This window comes from Epithele typhae, assembly GCF_022376455.1.
Source record: "Epithele typhae strain CBS 203.58 chromosome Unknown BXZ73scaffold_55, whole genome shotgun sequence".
Taxonomy (NCBI): Eukaryota; Fungi; Basidiomycota; class Agaricomycetes; order Polyporales; family Epitheliaceae; genus Epithele; species Epithele typhae.
The window spans coordinates 65,639-85,822 of NW_025954246.1; the positions used below are offsets into that span (position 1 = coordinate 65,639).

Here is a 20,184-nt window from a genome sequence, read left to right on the forward strand (position 1 = left end):
GCGTTTCTGCGCAAAGCGGGGACATGAGACGAGCGGGTTGGTGGCGGCGGCGGAGCTCGGGGATTGTGAAGTAGCTCGAGAGCGAGAGGCAAACCGAGCTCACGAGTCGCGGCAGACGCCATGCAGGGGTATGATATATAAACACACGCGCGCTGCTGGCCTCCGGGTTTCCCGCGAAGATATCTTAGAAGCACGGCGAAGCAGAGGCGAACAGGGGCGGGAGTCTAGCGAAACGGGGGGTTGTACAGGTCCTGTACAGCTAAGTATGTCTCTAGAATGGAATCACTTGCACTTGACCATTGTCGATGATGACGTACGAAGTGGTGAGAATGCGACCATGTCGTATTGATCCTTTGTGCTGCGTGGACTGCGTTATTTCCTATCTCCCCTGTATGCGGAATGAGCCCAGCTCCCAGTAAGGCCGATCTACATCCCAGTGCGTCGAGGAATTTCGTTGATATTGATATACCACTCCGCGCAAACGAGCTAGTTCAAGATCGGCACATAGCATGGTAGAGAGAGAGAGAGAGAGAGAGAGAGAGAGCGGTTCAGCGTCTCCCCTAGAGGGAGATACCCCGGAACCCCACTTAGACAAGCCCAGTCGCGCGCCGGCGCCCGAACTCATGCTGTGGGTGTCCCGCCGTCCGACGGGTGGCCGCACGAGCACATGTAAAGAGAGAAAGGCGTGATGTCTTACTATACTACTAGGATACTGATGGGTCATCACAGAGCAGGAAAGTGTGCCTAGTCAAGTCGGCCAGCAGTGCTACCGCGTCAGGATCTTTGATCCAGGCCGCCAAGAAGCGCATGTCGCCCTCCCAGGACGTCGCAATTGTCCACAGGTGATGGATACCCGGGTACGCACTCTGCACCTCCTCCAAAATAGCCTCCCTTCTCTCCGCCAGACCCTCATTCGCACATCTCAGTAAGAGATGGCGCTCTGTTTCCACCCGCCCCTCGGCACAGAACCTACAGACCCGACTATGGTAAGGGATGATGTCCGGGCGTAGAGAGCGATGGCTTCCAGCGCCTGTACGGTTCGCGCGCCTATGAAAGTGCGAGCGGATACAACATTTCACCGTACATATCAGAGCAGTCGAGAACAACATATAATGTCAACACACTCACGATCATGCCACCCGGCCCTCCTCACCCCGGGACCACCACGACGTCTCAGTCTTCCAGAACCCGGGTCCACCCTCCAGCCGCTCCCTCCAAGCACGTAACACTTCGTCGAGGATATATTCTTGGCCGTTGGGTCCCCTCGAGTACGGCCGGGATGGAACCAAACACCAAGAGCGGGAGGCCCTCGCGTGCATATCTTGCAGCTCCTCCCCGAACTCGCGCTCTATGCCCATGGAGTCCGACCCGAACCCACACCCGGGCCCGCGGAGCCACCCGATCCCCCTCGCGCTCGGCTGCAGGAGGAACGCGCGCAGGTGGGCGAACACGGGCGCCGCGCCCGCGTTCCGCCTCCAGTCCGCAAAAGAGCTGGGCCCTGCGACAGCGTCAGCGCCGGCGCACCCTACCCCCACCCCTGGGATACTCACCAGCACCGAGCATCGCGCACATGGCCGGGCACAGCGCGTACGACGCGCTCCTGTCTACCTCGGACACGCGCAGGTGCGTCACCCCCGGCGCGCGCCGCGCCCAGGCCGCCAGGTCCGCCGTGCCGTTGTAACCCGGGACGTGGAGGTGCGTGAGGCGGGGGAGGGGCGCGAACTCAGCATCGGCGGCGGCGGGCGCGTCGTCCCGCCTGGTGATCCGCGGCGTGAAGGAGAGCTTGGTCTCGCCGACGACGGTGAGCTCGCGGAGGTGCGGGAACGCGGTCGTCGTCCCGAGCGCGGCGGGGAGCGGCCAGGCGCGGAGGCTACCCACGGCGGCGGGGGCGCCGGCGAGCGACAGCGTGTGCAGGTGCGGGGCGGCGAGGGTGAAGAGCGCTTCCAGTTGCTCTTTGTAGTCTCGCACCTCGTTGGAGGAGGGCCGGCTGGGGTTTGCGCAGGCCGCGGCGACGTGCAGGTGGCGGATCCGAGGGGCGGGGCTCCCGGTTGCCGCGGAGTAGGCGAGTTGTGCTTCGAAGGCGCGGAGGAGCAGCGCGAGTTTGGTGCGCGAGAAGGTGAGCGAGAGCTGGACGGAGTGGAAGCGGGATGGTCTGGATAGTTCGCGCATTTCATGGGATGTGAGGGCAAGTGACGAGCCTGTGTATCCTCCATCGATACATGCTAGCTCCAAGATGGGCAACATCAGCTCCGGTGGAAGAATTCGTGGTGTGGGTGGCATGGCTGTCGTTACTGTCGACGAAGTGACTAGGCTAGAACTTGAGGCGGTAGTGGTCGAATTGAGGACATTGGCGCTTAACCGGTGAGTGCACAAATTGATGAATAGCCGAAATCGACTATAATCGCTCTCTGGGCTGTCGAGGCAATGTGGGAGCTTTCATTATGAAGCTACAAATGAGAAGAAGGGAACGAAAGAAAACAGAATGGGTGTTACAGTATGCGAAGGGCTAGCTTAGTCAGACAACAAATGTATAAGCAAGCAACAATCTACCATCATCGACGTTCCGCAACCATCACGCAGAGTACTCCGGCGGTGGGAAGTCGGGGTGGACGTCGCTCCCCAGCTCGCCCCCACCGAGGTTGGACCGACTCCCGTGCCGGCTGACGGACCGGTTCTGCTCCGTGCGTTCGATGCGGTTTATGATCACCTCCACGAGCCGCTCCACCGCCGCCGTGCTCGGCTCGGACTGCGCGCCTTGGCTCGAATGCTCGCGCACGTGCCGCGCTTGCGATGGGTTCCCCACCTGCGACCCCGACGCGCTGTACGCGCTCCCGGAGGGCTGCGACCCTGAGGCTGACGGCGCACCGGGCGAGGCCGGCGAGGTTCCAGGCGCAGTGGCCGCGCTCGGCCGCGGGTTCGCGGCGTACGCCTGCTCCGCGGCGAGCTTCGACGGCCGCCCGCCTGTATACGGCACGCGCGCCGTCGTCGCCGTTAGGGGGGTGGAGGGGGCGCCGTCGGGCGCCGCGGACATCGCAGGTGGGGGTGGGGACGAGGTGGTCGCGGGGAAGGGCGTCATCCAGTGGCCTTTCTGCGCGCGCTCGGTCCGAGCGCGGTGCCCGCGGAGCCAGAAAAAGAGAAGCGCGGCGACGAGCGCGAGACCTGCGACACTCCCCACCACAGCGCCGACGATGGTGCCGGTGTGGGACTTGGAGGTGTCGCTGCCGCTGTTATCGGGGCCCCCCGGGTTGCTTCCGGGGCTGGAGGTGTTGCTGGGGTTGGTAGACGAGGCATTTTGGACGTTGAAGAGGGTGACGGTGTTTAGCCAGAACTGGAAGCCGTTGCCGACAACAGGAGTTAGGGTGACGTTGTGGACTTGTTGCGCATCGAGTCCGTCTTGGTAGTACAAAAGTGCGTCGGGTATAAACCACTCTGTGCTGCTGTTGAAGGTGGAGCTGGTGCCATCTACACTCTGGAGTCCCGTTTGTGAGATGACGCAAGCGATCTGGACAGGCATAACATACCACAGCAAATTTCCATGCTCCGTCGTTCCGTGTGCCATTGATCGCAAGACCGGTTCCTCGGAAAGAGAACGACATACTTGGGGTCCCATTTACTACTTTGTGATAAGGCGCCGGATGCGCTATGCTTGGAATGTTGATCGTTCCGTCGGTGTTTTCCAAGGTCCACGGCCCAACGTAATTCAGAAAAGTAGTGTTTGTGTTCTGGATCACGGTTGTCTCGGGGCCATCAGGGCTTGGGAAGAATCAGTTTGCGCAGGAAAACATGCGGGGTCGGTGACACATACCCGTCTTGGTCCAGGTGCGAACGGGTGATGTTTGCACCGTCGAAAGCGAACATGCTCGAACTCGAAGCATCGCCGACAGTGACGGTGACGGTATGGGTTTGCTGGGACATGGTGCCGGAATGGAACAGCTCTGGTCCCTGTGAAGGATCCAACGAGCGTGAATCCCCGTCTACGGCGACAGTGTACGAGCAATTGGCAGAGCCGTAAAGAACGACGGTCGTTCCTGGAGCCGAGCATGAAAGGAGAACCGCTTCGGTGGGCGGGACAGGCGTACCATAAAATTTGAAGTCGAAAGAAGCACCGGGCAGTGCTGTTATGTGCTCTGATTGTCCAGCCGGAGACTGCCCGTGTTGGGGAGCTCCTCCCGGGAATGCGGAGTACCACGCCTGCCAGCCTGTGCTGAAGTGAACTCCCAGACCGCCATCCCTGTGCCAAATGAGCTGGGGATGCTAAACGTGGCGCACATGACATACCGTAAGGAGAGTAGTTGATGACGGAGCTCGAGTCGTCGATGTTGACAGTCCAGTCACTCATCGGCGCGAATGACGGAGCAGTGGTGGGAAGAGGGAGCAGCTCTACGTGGGCTGTGGAGACAATGCGTGTTATACTTGAGCTCGCAGTCTGGTGTCGCTTCGATCAGGAGCTGTACTGGATCCAGGTCGGGTGACAGAGTCCGGGCGGTGGTCCTTCCGTCCTCGGAAGGAAGTGCATGTGGTGAGGGGATGATGCCGGGGTTCCATACCGCAGAGTCTGAAGACGGGATTGGTCAGTCTTTGTGGACAATATACCCCAGGGCATCACAGGCTAGCACGGGAGTGCGCGCAAATCGGACAGATGCGCTGCGGGTGCGGTTCTGTGTCCCTGCGCTGTGCAATGGCCGACGCGCCTCTCACAGCACATCAATACCAGCACAGCGCAGGCTCGACACTCTACGAGAGGCTGGGCACTCACGGCGAGTTCATGTACGGAGACAGCATCAGCAAAGGGCGTATCTTCTTGTCACACATCGCGGCGTCTGACCGCGCTTGGCGCTTCCTGATAAGGACATGCCGTCTTTTGTCTGCTAGACGGCTGATGGTAATACATGGCAATCAATTGTATGTTTTACTATTGCTTGCAGAGCATGGTACATAGAAGATAAACCAACGCCTGTAAGGCGAGGGCTTGACATGCATGGTAATGTATGGTGGGATGGGAATACATGTGGGCATATGTAGTGTACACTGCTCGCGAACCCGGGAGGCACGCAAACTTAGGGGAGTGAGGAATCGCGTGCGAAGCCGTCGAGCTTGCACTACAGGGAGTCGGCCTGATGCGGAGAACGGAGCGCACGCGTGGAGGTTGAAGGCGAAGGAGGTGCTGGAGCGGGAGGAATCGATGTCGGATGAAGGCTGAGAAGGTGCGAGAGGCGGCGGGACGAGACAGAGGCGATGCGGAGGCTACAGTAGATGGAAGACGGCGAGACTTGGCTGACGTGTGGAGGGCGGCGGCGGCAGATGTACGGCGGACTAACTGAGTAACACGCGCGTGACACACTGAGGCTGGAGAGGGGGTGGGAACTGTAGATACGGAGCGCGGATATTACTAGACTAAATACATGAACAGTGAGTACGAGGCGTACCAACCGCGTTAACGAGGTCCGCACAGACGGAGGACAGGCATACTGGTTCGGAGGTAATGAGGCACTAGAATGGTCTAAACGAACGCCGAGAGGAGGACAAGAGTGTGTAAGGTAGAGGCCGCAGCGGCCTCGTGGTCACGAGAGATGGTAGCGAGACAGGTGTAGGTGGTGGGTGGCAGGAACTTGAACGTACCGAGTAGCTATAGGCTGAGATATCGTATACCTGAGACAGACGGAGCGGGAACGGGGCAAAGCGGGAAATGCGGGGCAACTCGGAAATACCTAGAAGCGTCAATGGAGTACTACGGAATGCGGGGAGGAGCAAGCTAGAGGAAGGGGGATCTGTCCCTGGGAGAGGTGGGGGGCGAGTGTGTTGGTGGAGTGGCCGGGCCGGCGCGCAGACGGGTCGAGGTGCAGCTGTAGCCCATCATGGTACGAGACGCACCGCGCGCGGCCGCACGGCACGCAAACAACCGCACGGATCCTCAGCCCAAGTCTCAGGGCGAAGCTCGAACGGTGGTAGCCAGGCGGGGGGAGAAGCGGAAGGGGGGACTACAAATCCAAGAACGCCCGTTGCAGATAAAACAGCTTACCTGGCAATTGCGCGTACAATGCCCCGGTGCGTGGGAGATGATTGCACCGAGTTACATCCCGACCCTCTGCAAATACACACCAGGAGGCGACGCAACAAGTCATGTCGTCTGGAATGGGAGGAACACCGGTTGAGCTGCCCCGAGGACACTGTCGGAGGCTGCACGCAGCGCGCTCTGCTGATTCCGAACAACGCGCCCAGAAGCGCCGTCTCACGCCAGGCAGGCACAGATTCCTTAAGTCGTTGGGGTAGTGTTAAAAGTAGAGAGATGGCGGGGGGTGGTGGAGAAGCACGCGGTCGCCGTCTTGTTCGTCGTACTCGAGATCAGGCGTGTTTGGCGCCCGCGCAGACAATAAGTCGCGGGCGTGGGCACGCGCTGCGCGTCTACTGAACGCTCACCACAACCGCCATCATCAGACTCCCAGTGCCACTCTCCTCAGAGTCGGGTATGTAAGAGGCACACTCATGGTGCGATCACTACATCCCGCTTCCTATTCCCTCATACCTCATGACTTTCCCCACCTCTCACAGACTGCGTGCGCAACACCGACTCAGAACACGAGTACCACCACACATCGGGCGGGCAGTTTAGAGAATGTGATCAGGTGCGCACTGGTTCACAACCAACTCGTTCAAACCTCATGTTCAATGTTGCATCCACAGCGATGCCGGCAGGTTGCTCACTCGGAAGTAGCCGGACCAGAAGTCTGTCGTGGAGATGACCAACAGGACGCTGACAGCCTCACGCTGTACTCCGTCATCGCTGCAGCCACGCTGGTGAGCTCCTCCGCCACTTCGTGTGGCGTCTTCTGACACATAATCCATCAGGTTCGCTTCCGAGCCCAGCTGGAGCTGCGCCGATGGGGACTGGGATGTTAACGAGTATGTCAAGGGCCCGTTCACTCCAACGCACACGGGAGAAGCCCGACTAGACCGTGAATCTGTGGCGTCGATGGATCAAGTGAGTTTTGCTTTGTTGCGTCACGCGTGGGCTCACTGCTCGTCGAGACCTCAACTGACTTATACGTCAGGGAGTTTTTTGGGAATGGGCACGAGGGGCGTGCAGACCATCCCCCGATCATGGGCGATCGGATCTGCGACATTGAGGAGCCTTCCGGAGATGGGTCGGGCGAGGAGCTCGGGGATTGAATGGTGTGTGCTGTACTATGTGCTTGCCTCCACGGCAACACTGGCTCATCGTGTCTCGTCTTACAGATGTATCTTCAAAATGAGGGATTTTTCCGCGTTTCCGCAACGTTATATCTCCAGTAGTATTCGATTATATATGTCGTGATTTGATAGCTTCGTTTAAATAGTTACTGCACGTCTCAATCGTCCACTGCATGTGCTACAAAATGCGATCTTACATGGCAGCCTATGACAACCGTCTAAAATCATTGCATCAGATTACCATGTTGCCCCTTGGGTATGGTCGGACAACTACAATGCGTGCAGCCAGGTATTGCCATTGTCTCCCTCGTGTATTGCCATCGGCTCCCTCATGTATTACAATGCGCGGCGGGAGAAGACAATTGTCCGACCAACCGGCGTCTAGCAGGCGGTAGATTGCCATGCCAGACGACCGATGGCCGTCTACGGCTACCACCCTGTAATACGTGATATGTCTTGTGATTACTTACCATGCAACACGGCCGTTGATCACGCACTGCAACGCATTGTCTTCAAATCCCCCGTTTTGCTGATGAGGGTATATGCAGTGTTGGCGCTACTGTGGGGCACCATAGGCTACAGCCTCCCACGTGTCTGGCAGACGCGCGCGTCAATACTTCCGAGCTTCAAGCGCCCGCAGTCGTCCTCTGTCGGTCTCCGCCCACATCCGCGTTTGCTCACGCCGCCGAATCGCGCAGTGGAGCACTCGAAACGATGATTGAACCAAAACTGATTCACAAGATCTGCATCCCGTCCGGGAGCGACGCCGACGAGCTGCTCGCTCATCTGAGGCTCGCCAATCTTCCAACCAAGGAGCAGGTTCACGACCAGATTGAGCGGAACCTGCTCCTTCCACGGCCTCGTCTCCCCGATCATTGGCTGCCGAAATACCAGCTGTAAGTGTGCCCTAATATTTTCTATTCGTGCTCACAGACCTGCCAGACACTGGGAAACAAAGCTGTCCATCCCCTCGCTGCTCAAATTCGAGCCATCGCCTCCGCCTACCTCTCTAGCCTTCGTTCGAACCGGGCTCCAAGGCCGTGTAACTGACTACACTGAGGTCAGCGACACGATAACGCGTGCTGTGCATCGAGATTAACCTCGTCACCTAGGTTGCCAACCCTCGCGTAGCCACCGGCTTGACGTCTACTGCTCTCGACCGAGCGCCCGCGCCCAGCCGCAGTTTCGTTAGGGGGAAGTCCAGCTATATCCCCTTCCTACCGGGCGGTCTCGATGTTCTCAGGAAACCAGTTGAGGAGCTGGACTTCGTCGAAGGCTCGTCGCAGTTGCGCACCCGCGCACCGGGTTTGTCGCGTGGTCTTCGACTACCCGGTGAAGTCGCAGATGAGGCAGATCCTGATTTCCTCGGTCTCAGCTTTGCGTCCCGCGCCAGAGCGCCTGAAGAGCAGGATCTGGTGCGCTCTTTTTGGATACGTGCTCCGATTTATCTTGATAATGCTACAGAGTGCACGTGCTTACGAGCCAATAGACGAAGACGCGGAAGGAAATATTGGTTTCGGACCAGGCACATCCGAGATCGATGAGCTGCTTCCCACAAGTGTAAGGCATCTTGTCATTTGAAGCGTTCGTATCTAATATTTTCTCGTTTCTGCAGAGGAGCCAGTTAAATCCCGTACGAACAACACGCAGACAGCTGCGCCGCGCCAACGTTCAGAAGCGAGATTGGGCCCATGAAGTTGACATCAACAAGCCGATGACAAACTTCCACGAGCTTGTGCCAGAGATGGCACACGAAGTGCGTAAAGCATACACTCAGGTGTCATTCCAACTGAAGCTCATGGTGGTTTCCTAGTATCCGTTTGAGCTCGACACGTTTCAGAAAGAGGCAGTGTACCACCTTGAGATGGGCGACTCTGTTTTCATTGCAGCCCACACGTCAGCCGGAAAGACCGTGGTGGCTGAATATGCTATTGCTCTCGCGGGAAAACACATGACCAGGTGCCTGAGGACCCTTCTTCCGTTCGTCACTGTTCAATTCACTCAATTTTCCCCTGCGGCTATTGACAGGGCCATCTACACTTCCCCTATCAAAGCACTATCAAACCAAAAATACCGCGACTTCAAACAAACCTTCAGCGCTGCCTCTGTGGGCATCCTTACAGGAGACGTCCAGATCAATCCAGAGGGAAACTGCCTCATTATGACCACTGAGATTCTCCGCAGCATGCTGTACAAGGGCGCGGACCTCATCCGCGACGTAGAATTCGTGATCTTTGATGAAGTCCACTATGTGAACGACGCTGAGGTGAGCGCTGGGACCGCAATCTGTCAATCGCCTTCTTGTCGCTCCGTTTCAGACACTCTTCGATGCTCACATTTCTGAGTCTAGCGAGGTGTGGTGTGGGAGGAAGTCATTATCATGTTACCGGACCACGTCAACATCATCTTGCTTTCCGCCACCGTCCCCAACTGCAAGGAGTTCGCGGACTGGGTCGGGTATGTCATTCAATATCACTTCTTTTCTACCGAACGGAACATACTAACGCTACCGCATAGCCGCACGAAGAAAAAGGATATCTACGTGATTTCCACCGCGAAGCGCCCCGTCCCGCTAGAGCACTTCCTCTACGCCAACCGCGACCTGCACAAGATCGTCGACGCAGATCGCAAATTTATCACGGAAGGGTTAGTCGCCCAGCAATCTCCGCGACCGCGGTGCGAATCGCCGGAGACTGCAGTCCGTGTTCGCTGACCCCGTTTCCGGCGAGTAGATACAAAGCCGCCGGCGAGGCGCTCCGCCGGAAGCAGGACAAGGAGCGCGAGGCACAGGGCCTCCCACCCGTACAACGGGTGGGCGCGCGCGGGGCCGCCCCGCAGCGCGGAGGTGGCCGTGGGGGCAGAGGTGCGGGCGGCGGGCGAGGAGGGCAGCCCGCACGGGGGGCTCCGGCTCGCGGGGGCTCGGGCCCGCGGGGCGGTGGTGGGGGCCGCAGCTTCCACCAGCCCGACAAGAACCTGTACCCGAATTTGCTGGACTTGCTGAAGAAGAAGACGCTGCTCCCCGTCGTCATTTTCACTTTCTCGAAGAAGCGGTGCGAGGAGAATGCGGGGACGCTGACGAACAAGGACCTGAGCACCGCGTCTGAGAAGAGCGAAATCCACGTAGCGATTGCAAAGGCGCTGTCGCGGCTCAAAGGTGCGCACCGCCGTCCATGTCTAGCGTGCAGTTTAGGCTAATAGTAAGAGTGCAGGTTCCGACAAGCAGCTGCCGCAGATCAGACGCATGCGGGAGCTGCTCCTGCGAGGGATTGGTGTTCACCATGGCGGTCTCCTCCCTATCGTCAAAGAGGTGTGTTCACCATGTAATATCGACCGCATATACTCACATGTAGTAGGTCGTGGAGATCCTCTTCGCTCGTGGACTGATCAAAGTCCTTTTCGCGACCGAGACGTTCGCCATGGGCGTGAACATGCCCGCCAAGTCCGTCGTCTTCTCACATATCCGGAAACACGATGGCCGCAGCTTCCGCGAGATCCTCCCAGGAGAGTACACCCAAATGGCGGGCCGTGCCGGTCGTCGCGGTCTTGATTCCACTGGAACGGTAATTATCGTTGCTAGCGACGGGTGTCCTGAAGTACGTCCGCACTATTTGCCCTTTTCCTTGTGCTGTCTCGCTTACGCTGTGTCATCTCTCGTAGCAAGGCGTTCTCGATACTATGATCCTGGGAGTTCCGAACAAGCTCCAGTCTCAGTTCCGCCTGACGTACAATATGATCCTGAACCTCCTGCGCGTCGAGGCTCTACGTGTCGAAGAGATGATCAAGCGGAGTTTTTCTGAGAACGCGTCGCAGCGTATGCTGCCCGAGAACCAGAAAAAGGTCATTGAGGTACGTAGAATGCATTTCTTCCTATAGCAGTGCTTCTGAAACTCGCATGTGGGGTCTTTAGCACGAGAAGAAACTAGCGGCGATGACGCGCCTTGAGTGCGATGTTTGCACGGCCGATATCGAGCACTATTACGACACGTCCTTCGACATCGTGGAACACAATGACCGCTTGCTGGAGTACGCCGTTCAACATGGCGGACGATTCATGTCACCCAAACGCGTCGTAATCCTGCGGGACGGGGTGGGTTTTCACCGCCATGTTTTCTCACCTGTGCCTTAACCCCCCACCCCAGTTGCTCAAGGGCAACGCAGCGATTTATCTCAAGGTGGCGGACGCCACCATGGGCGGACAGAATGTCAAGATGTACACCGTCCTCGTCCTCGTGGAGAGTGAGTGGAAGAAGGCAATCAACAAGACGGGGCAGCCCGGGAAAGGTCAGTCGTAAACGAGGTTGCACTAGACAGTCTGCTGACAGTCATTAATTGGCAGACTTGGAACTCGCCCCTCCACACTGGCCGATCACCCCTGAATCACTGCTGACAGACAAACCAACTTACTATGTGACCATTGTTCCTCTTAGCAGCATTTGTCTCATTGCGGACCACGTCATGGAGGTCAGCGTTTGCGCGCTCGTGTGGGCCTTGTATGTGCAATGAACGCAGCTGATATCTCCGCCAGAAACTTGATTTGGGCAAAAACCTCGACCGCATGAGCGTCGCGCGGCTGGAAGCTGGCGTTCGTGAGCTTGACGATGTGGTCAAGAAGTGGGCACGTGCCGAGACCATCCCGGAGGTCCACTGGGGCAGGACGAAGAAACTCGATTTCCAGGAAGCGCTGACCCGCCGAGATACGCTCGCCCGCACGCTCCCGCGGTTCACCTGCACGTCGTGCCCGGACTTTGAAGCGCATGTGAGTTCTCGTGGATATTCAACACCACCGCCAGGTCCGCAGCGACTGATTTCATTTTCCACACCCAGTATGCTGCCACGCACGCACGCAAGTCGCTCGAGGCGAACATCGCCGACCTCAAGGCCGCGATGTCGGACCAGAACCTCGAGCTCATCCCGGACTATGAGCAGCGCATCGAGGTCCTCCAGGAGCTCAAGTTCATCGACGACAACTCGACCGTGCTCCTCAAGGGCCGTGTCGCGTGCGAAGTAACTTCCCCTCTTTCTCCCCCCCTCTTGACGCCCCGGTGACCGAGCTCCCCCTCCACAGATCAACTCCGCGAACGAGCTCGTGCTCACCGAGCTCATCCTCGAGAACACGTTCGCAGCGTATGAGCCCGAGGAAGTCGTCGCCCTCCTCTCCTGCTTCCTCTTTCAGGAGAAGACCGACGTCGAGCCTGTCGTCCCGCCCAAGCTGCAAGACGGGCTTGCGGCGATCACCGCGATCGCGGAGCGCGTGGAGCGGGTGCAAGACCGTCACAAGGTACCCGGAGAGGAGTTCCGGCAGCTCAAGCCCGGGCTGGTCGAGGTCGTGTACGAGTGGGCGAAGGGCATGGTGCGTTGTCGGTGCTCGTGTCGGTGTCGAGCTTCGAGTTCTGAGAAGTCCGATCGCAGCCGTTCGAGCAGATCACGGAGCTTACGGACGTCGCGGAGGGCACAATCGTACGGGTAATCACCCGTCTGGACGAGACCTGCAGGGAAGTGCGAGACGCGGCTCGGGTCATCGGCGATGCAGAGCTATTCAAGAAGATGGAGGAAGCACAAATCAAGATCAAGCGGGATAGTACGTTTCTGGGTCTCCTGGTCGCTGTCTTACGCTTACCACTTTCGTCGATGCAGTTGTATTCGCAGCCAGTTTATATTTCTAGAGAGAATGCTGCCGTGGTTATAGCCCTCGCATGTAAGGAGCGCATCGTAGATGGTGTTTTGGAAGACGTGGATATGTTTTAATTGTAGGAACAACGGGCGATTTCCGTCGGTGGCGGGAATAAAGGCATTCGAGTCCACCCACACGCCAGAGGCCAGCGTCCCGACGGAATTGTCAATTATGACCATATAATTGCGCTCTACGCCTGTTGGAGATCCTCGCCAACGTCCGAAGGATCTGAAGGGAGAGTGTGGGCTCGGGTTTAGTTGTAACCTTATGTGACTTTGGGTGGGAGCAGCGGAGAGGTGGTACAGGCATTCAAGGTGCGAGATGGTATACACTTAGTTTGACATTAATCGTCGCAACCTGACGTGGAGCGAGGAGAAAACTACCTACTGGTAACAAACGATACTGGAGCCCTAAGCTTCCTGAACATACGCGGTCGGCGCGTGCCGATGGCTCTGTCGTTTTTGGCCCATTCTCACGCCCAGGCTTCCCGACTGGACATCGATGGCCTGACGCTGATCAACACTCAAGTACTCATCCTTCGCTCCCTCCCCTCACACTCTCGTTGACCATGGCGGCCCAAGAACGCGTGGACAGATCTCCCCCCTTCCTCATTGCCATGGGCTCTGAGCTGAACCTGAAGCCCTCCGCACGGGCGACCGTTTCCACTCAGGCGGCGAGTCACTCTAGGCCGAAGGGAGGAGTCCCCCAGGAGCTGCGTATGCTATACCTCGGTACAAAGATAACACACCGCTTGGCCAGCTATGTCACACCAAGGCACTCCGTTCCAGGCGTTGAAGACCAGCCCTCATCAGGAAAACCCCAAAATCCTAATTAGTACTATCAAGTATAATATTAGTGCTATCGCTTCACTAATGGGACTACTGAGTTTTGACCCTTCTAACACGTACTAAAGGGATACTAGTGCTTGAGCTTCTCATATAATATATCTATCTGCAACTATTACTTCACCTATCACTGGACACCGCTGTCTAGTCAGAATACACACACCTAGCACAGGGTCTAACCAGTGACTAACTACTGCATTTTTGGAGGTCTATAGAACTACTAATACAATCAATAGATCACACAAACGTGAAGGAGAAGCAAATCTATTTGTGTTCATTACACTACAAGGTACACAGTAGACTACAAACAAAGACACTGAACACATCCAATCAGGCGAGACGGGTGACACAGGCAAGAGCGAGGTTGGTGAGGTAAGCGTCATGGATGATGCAGACGCGGGCGAGGCGAGTCGTGGATGTGGGCGCGAGATGGAAGAGGCGGGCAAGGGAGGCGACACAGACGAGGTGGGCGGCACGGACACGACGTGGGTGGGGGCGAGGGCGACGTGGACGCAGGCAACGTGGGCGGACGAGGCGGGTCGCGCAGTCACACAGGAGCGAGACGTGGGCGACATGTCGACGCAGGGGTGAGACGCAGGCGACGAGGACGAAGTGGGTGAAATAGATGACGCGAGACGGCAGTGCGACGCGGGCGAGATGGGCGAGGGGATGGGACGGGCAAGGAGAGCAGGACGAGCAACGAGCGAGATGGACAACGAGCGAGAGGCAGGATTGACAGACGAAGCGGCGACTCGGGCCAGACTGACGCAGGTAAGCGCGAGGCGGCAGGCGCGATGTGAGTAAGGCAGGCGAGGGCGAGGGGGCAACACGGCGGGGTGTGGGCGACGCGGGCGAGGGCAAGACCGGCGAGGTGGGCAAGATGGGCCAGATGCACAAAACGGGCAAGGCGAGCGACACGGGCGAAGCGGGTGAGGTGGGTGACGCAGGGGATGCAGTCGCGCGGTCAACGCAGGGGACACGGTCGAGGTGCGAGACGTAGGCTCAGAGGGGCAAGAAGTGGGTAAGATGTAGGTGTTGCGGAGGTGGCGACAGACGTGAGTGGCATGGGCAAGATCGGTGACGCAAGCGAGGCGGGTGCAAGACGGTGCAAGACGGACGAGATCCGGGGCAACGCGAGCGAGGTGGGCGACACAGGCGAGACGGACAAGGGGCGTGAGACGGGCCAGGCAGGCGAGACGGACAAGGCAGGGGTGAGAGCAGGTGGGCGACGTGGCGACGTGGGCAGTTCGAGCAGAGGGGTCAGCGCACGTCGTGCTCCCTGCAGTTGGGCTCGGTACGCGGCATTGGAGAAGACGGGGCGAGGGTTGGCGTCGGGGCGGCTCGTACGGGAGTCGCGGAGGGGTCGAGGGCAACGTCAAGGGGACGACGAGGACGCTGCTGGCAGTGTCAAGCGCGGGAGTGCACGCGACAATTCCCACGCCTCCAGAGGCAGCGCCTGCTAGCGTGTCTGTGCTGGCACCGTCCTCTCTGTCCTCCCCGTCCTCCCGTCCTCCCCATCCTCCTCGTCCTCCCTGTCCTCCGCGTCTTTTCGTCCTGGTGCAACATCTTCGAGGAGCACGCGAACACGCCCCTCGCCTGCCGCGACGAGCTGTCTTAGTGAGTCCCTCGTTCTGCCCTCTTGCGCTCCCCATTTTGCCCACCACCTTGCCAGGCCCTGGCCGCACCACGAACCCTGTCCCCACCACGAGCACGTCCCAATGAAGCTCGTTTCACCGGTGCGGCCGTGCTCTGCGGCCGTTGTCGCCGTCTCGTATATCGCCCGCTTGCCCACTACGACTCGGGCTCCTGCGTTGTTGATACACCCACCTGTAATCCCAGCCAGGCGACGGCACGACTCGGTGCGAGGACTGCCCCGCGGGGCAGTCCTCATTGGAGGGTGCGTCCGCCTGCTGATATTGGTACGTTCTTTTCGATGGACCGTGCTCTGCGTGTGTGCTCACAGCTGCTCCGGCTTTTACTCCGACGTAAGCGCGGGCAGCTGCTCGCAGTGCTTGACACCTGGCGCGTACTCCGTCGTCCGCGTGCTCCTCCTACTCCGGCGGCCAGCTCTATTGTCCCTAGCTCCTGGCCCACCTGCTGTGCGTCCCTCCGCCGTTCTATCTTTCCACTTCCACGTGCTGACTTCTCGTCCACTCACCCCGGTTCGGCTTCGCTGTCCCATCTGCGAGCCACCCCGTCAGCCGCTTGTCCACCCCGACGCCCAGTACCTGGTTCGGCAGCATCTGGAAGCTCGCGAACGGCCGCACGACGGGCTTCCCGTCGCCCTCCCTTTGCACTGGCGCGAGGACCTCGGGGCCCGCGCGCGGCATCACCGAGACGAAGCCGCCGTGGTCGCCGAGCGTGGCGTATGCGAGCCGCTGCGTGTTCTCCGTCCGGTCGCGTCGTACGCGAAGAACATCGGCGCGCTCGACGCGGCGGCGAAGACCGCGGCGAGGAGCTCGGGGATGGGGAGTGCGTGGTCGATGATGTGCGTCGCGCCGAGGGACTGGAGGAACGCGGCGTGCGACGCTTGCCCGTGTCGTTCTTACCTCGCCCACGTCGTCTGCCTCGCTCACGTCACCCAAGTCCCCGACGTCATTCGTCTACCTTGCCCGCCTCACCCACTTCGCCACGCCCCGTCCTCTTCGCCCCCGTCCTCTTCGCCCACCCACCTCGCCCACGTCCATGTCCTGTCGGCTGCCCAGTCGCCCACGTCGTTCCCATGTTGGCCGCATGTCTACCTTGCATGTGCCATTCACGCGTCACCCACGTTGTTCCCATCCTGCCCGTCTACCCCTCGCCCGCCTCGTCTGCCTTCCCCGTGTGCGCACTGACCTCTGTAAATAGCTGGTTGTCTTGTACAATACTTTGTGTAATCTAGTCGTCATTGCCAATAAATTTCGTTCTCATTACCTCTCTATCTGTGTGACTGTCCCTGATATTGGTCCACTAATCTGAACTATTTCTGAGCTGCCCTACTATGTCTAGATGTATGAACTAATGCTTGCCTACACCTATGACTATCCCTGTCTATTTGACTAGATTAGTTTTTGGGACTTCTAAATAGACCTAATCAACTATTCCTGACTATTGGTCTAATTAGTGCTAAATAGTCCTAATTAGGAGTTTGGGGTTTCCCTGACGCTTCCGTTGCACCGATGTCCCCACGGCGCAGGTGCTAAACGAACAAATCCAAGCTGCTATCCAAGGGATGTATAGAAAGGAGTGCTCCCTCCGTGAAGATTACCCTCCTGTTCTAGAATCGGCGGAGTCTATGTTTGAAGCAGTCGGACAGCAGATCTTTCCAATCATCAACGATGTCATCAAGGTAAGCTTCACATTTCTCCTGCTTCTCGTCATAATCTCAATGCGATGCAGACCCGGGAGGTCAATACGAACACGGTGCAAAATCTACCACAACCCTCTGATATAAAGCGTGTTGCTACCCAGGACACTAGTGCAAAGGCCGCTGCTAGAATGCCAGCGCGGAATTTCTATGAACGCGTTGATGGCCGACCTTTGGATTTTGAGGTGGCACAGAAGACCGTCTTCTTTCCATGCTGGAAGAGGGATCCTCCCGCCTCACTCCAGGGAGAAACCAGAAACGGCGCTGGCAGAGCTGACTACGCACTATACCTGTCTCCCAACGATGAGAACACAATTGCTGCCCATTGTGATGTTCGTCCACCCTGGTCCTATCCCTCATATGCATTTTGGCTCCTCTTCACGAACCCGAAATTGTGCTTCATCGACCGGGATTCGTCTTGCTACTCACGGAGTCGCATTTATCCAAGCATATCATCAGCCATCGAGATGGTGAGCTCATCCTAGCTTCGAAACATCCATCCAATCCCAAGTCCTGACTTCGATAATCTATCTGCAGTGCTTTGAGCAGGTGACTGCTCACCCATCCTCCTTGGGCTTCATTACCAACATGGATATCATTATATTTTATTGTTATCATGATGGATCCAGGGGTGGTCAAAGCGGTCTCGTTTTCTCCTGGCCGATGCTCTACACTCATCCGCAGGCACTGGTCTGTCTGCAAGGCTTCACCTTTCTTGCCTTGGACATGAAGGCTGGGCGGTGGCCGGGCATACAGCTGCTTGACATCCTGGCCCCCGGAGAGGAGCTTATCCAGATGCAGGAAAATATGCCTCCCATTCCCGCAGAGGACGACTTCATTGCACTCCTGCGTCGGGATCCCGCTGGTAAGTCTGCCAATCCGCACAAGCTCAGCACTATTGTTGACTTTTTCCAGGGGCCTGAAGTGGAAGAGGAACTGTAATTCCTGTGGGCTGCGGGCAGCCCACACTATACATGGGCAATGTCTGTTTTGCGTTTAGTTCTCGCATCGCGCTGCGCGCGCTCATTTGTATCTCGTGGCTTGATATCGTGACCGTGTCCCACCCATGTACTTAGCTTAATCCCTCCCCCTCTCCTGGCTTCGCCTGTTCCGAATGAGGAGACGTGGATCGCATTCTGCTCATCGACGAACACGAACACGTTCAATACTATTGGGAGGGGAATAGGACAATTCGGATTTTGATCCAATGAGGTCATGGTTCCGGCGACTCGCACAGCGCACTTGAGATCTTGAGACTCCACCCAATGCCCAGCTTTGCCGTTGCGTCCTTGCTCGTCTCTTCCTCCAGCCGCTCGCGCTGGTCAGCTTGGACACCACCCAACAGCTTCCATACTGCAAGTTCACAACGTCCAATAAGCGTCGCCGTACGACTGCGTCTGTCCACCGCTCACTCTCAGTCTGGGCCGACAGCCAGCACGCCCACTCGCACGATGGGTGCTTACATAAGCACAAGAGACAATAGCAGACATACCGGACGCGAACACTGTTCGCGCCCAGCTCTCCATAGTGGGTCAGCTCGCACGCGACACACCTTCGACTGAGCGCCGGGCGTACGGTCAGGTATGACGGGAGCGCGCCCGCCGCTGTACCATTTCTCAAAAGGCCGTGGACGAGCGAAGTCGACGACCTGTGACACTAGAACGCGGCAGCTGTGGCTGAATGTATATGGTACGCGAGGGGAAGGTGAGAAGAAACACTTCCTGTGCTGAACCTGGCGTCCTGACCATCATCGTCGCACCTGGTACCGTATCTGCTAGACATGCTGGTCTGTCTTGAGGGGCGGAGTTGGAGACGAAGACACGACATGCATGGGTGCTTCCACGCTCGGGACGCAGAGTGGGGGACGGAAAGGGACAGACCGTGTCATGATATCTGGAAACTATCGACTACAAACCACGAGATGGGCTCAGACGTCAGCCCCAGCCCCATTCCCGCAGGGGGTAACAGCATGTTCTACCGACATTAGCTCTGCTCAGTACCATTCACCCGTGTAGAAGTGATGAGACCGATAAAAGGTCCACAGTCCGCCTTTGAGGAATGTCTGTTTCTCATCATTCCCCTTCTCGTCATCAAACTCATCTACTACCGACCAAGGGAAATCGACCAGATTCCACCGGTGAATGCACTTATGACGTGGACACTCTTGTGTGTCTGCAGGCGCGCGTAGGAGGTTGGGCGGCCGGATGTCCTCGTGCAAAATAGCGCTAAAGGACAAATCTTCCAGAATCATGGCAATGTCGTGTCTACATGGAAGGTCAGAGTCGATAGCAGCATGAATGACGGTGCTGTACTTACAGGGTCTTGGTGTCATGATCGTCATCCGCGACGGAGTAGGCCGGTCCTCCTCGCGACATGAGCAGGACAGAAAGCAGCGGCGCATCGGGGTTTGGATGCCAGTCAAGCCACTCGGAAAGCTCTCGGGCGCCCGGCCCTGGTTCACCGTAACTCTCCTTGGGTTCATCGTCCGGAAGATCGTCGTCGCGGGTGGGATCGTCATCGGATGGCACAGGCGAAGTCTGTTCGTCGCGGGTGGGATCATCGGACTCTAGAGAAGATCCATGATAGTGGTGTCGATACCACGGCGGATGCGCAGCAGGATTTGGGGGCAGAGTGGTCGTGAAGAAACCATAGACTCGCGGGGTTATGACACCTTGCCAATCCGGTTCGGGGAGACGTTCGTACACCCATGCCTCCCGAGCGAGCGTTCGGCATCGGTTCGGTCGAGCTATCTTGATGCAGAGCGCAGACTTAGCGTGCAGGATAGGAGGTGCGGTACGTCCCTGAGGTGGGTGAATGGAAACGGCCTCTACCTCGTACACCCAGCCAGATCGACCGCTCCCAAGACGTTCTCCGAGCTTGAGAGTGAGGTGGCCACAGTGCTTTGGTACGTCGGCGGCCTTCCATCCCCCCAACCGGTTCTGGAACTTCCCACGCGTGTGATTGAACCGACAGGCAGGGAACGACTCTGCTCTGGAAAGGGTGATGGGTTTGGGTATGCGACCCCCAGTGAGGGTCAAGGTAGAAAACAAGGAGAAGGCTGACTGGAAGGCATTTAGCAGCCACCGAGACCGGACGAGAAGAGTGGCATAGACGTACCTTGTTCTCAGCCATGG

General features: G+C 58.0%; 6 protein-coding genes across 6 annotated transcripts; 2 read left to right on the forward strand and 4 right to left on the reverse strand.

Moving 5' to 3' along the window:
* Positions 1 to 1,130: 1,130 nt before the first annotated feature.
* On the reverse strand, positions 1,131 to 2,280 carry BXZ73DRAFT_80158 (uncharacterized protein; the record flags this gene model as incomplete). The annotated part of the gene is made up of 2 exons (XM_048023227.1): positions 1,131 to 1,498; positions 1,551 to 2,280. 2 exons carry the CDS (start codon positions 2,278 to 2,280, stop codon positions 1,131 to 1,133), a joined length of 1,098 nt encoding a protein of 365 aa, XP_047874405.1.
* A 292-nt stretch (positions 2,281 to 2,572) lies between these two features.
* BXZ73DRAFT_52286 (uncharacterized protein) lies at positions 2,573 to 4,339 on the reverse strand (the record flags this gene model as incomplete). Its single annotated transcript, XM_048020782.1, has 7 exons — positions 2,573 to 2,623; positions 2,666 to 2,767; positions 2,804 to 3,469; positions 3,522 to 3,753; positions 3,806 to 4,028; positions 4,080 to 4,231; positions 4,275 to 4,339. 7 exons carry the CDS (start codon positions 4,337 to 4,339, stop codon positions 2,573 to 2,575), a joined length of 1,491 nt encoding a protein of 496 aa, XP_047874406.1.
* Positions 4,340 to 7,902: 3,563 nt separating this feature from the next.
* BXZ73DRAFT_91945 (antiviral helicase) lies at positions 7,903 to 12,851 on the forward strand (the record flags this gene model as incomplete). The annotated part of the gene is made up of 21 exons (XM_048026174.1): positions 7,903 to 8,084; positions 8,131 to 8,248; positions 8,301 to 8,603; positions 8,653 to 8,748; positions 8,804 to 8,944; positions 9,002 to 9,147; positions 9,217 to 9,454; positions 9,539 to 9,645; positions 9,706 to 9,834; positions 9,921 to 10,342; positions 10,398 to 10,495; positions 10,542 to 10,781; positions 10,846 to 11,034; positions 11,096 to 11,275; positions 11,328 to 11,469; positions 11,525 to 11,649; positions 11,714 to 11,944; positions 12,013 to 12,192; positions 12,254 to 12,538; positions 12,598 to 12,766; positions 12,823 to 12,851. The coding sequence occupies 21 exons, from the start codon at positions 7,903 to 7,905 to the stop codon at positions 12,849 to 12,851; spliced, it is 3,750 nt and encodes a 1,249-aa protein (XP_047874407.1).
* Positions 12,852 to 15,679: 2,828 nt separating this feature from the next.
* Positions 15,680 to 16,391, reverse strand: BXZ73DRAFT_104721 (uncharacterized protein; the record flags this gene model as incomplete). The annotated part of the gene is made up of 4 exons (XM_048016004.1): positions 15,680 to 15,723; positions 15,863 to 16,091; positions 16,151 to 16,210; positions 16,377 to 16,391. 4 exons carry the CDS (start codon positions 16,389 to 16,391, stop codon positions 15,680 to 15,682), a joined length of 348 nt encoding a protein of 115 aa, XP_047874408.1.
* Positions 16,392 to 17,713: 1,322 nt separating this feature from the next.
* On the forward strand, positions 17,714 to 17,992 carry BXZ73DRAFT_104722 (uncharacterized protein; the record flags this gene model as incomplete). Its single annotated transcript, XM_048016005.1, has 2 exons — positions 17,714 to 17,915; positions 17,976 to 17,992. 2 exons carry the CDS (start codon positions 17,714 to 17,716, stop codon positions 17,990 to 17,992), a joined length of 219 nt encoding a protein of 72 aa, XP_047874409.1.
* A 135-nt stretch (positions 17,993 to 18,127) lies between these two features.
* Positions 18,128 to 20,182, reverse strand: BXZ73DRAFT_91946 (uncharacterized protein; the record flags this gene model as incomplete). The annotated part of the gene is made up of 4 exons (XM_048026175.1): positions 18,128 to 18,155; positions 19,147 to 19,314; positions 19,367 to 20,112; positions 20,168 to 20,182. 4 exons carry the CDS (start codon positions 20,180 to 20,182, stop codon positions 18,128 to 18,130), a joined length of 957 nt encoding a protein of 318 aa, XP_047874410.1.
* Positions 20,183 to 20,184: the final 2 nt, after the last annotated feature.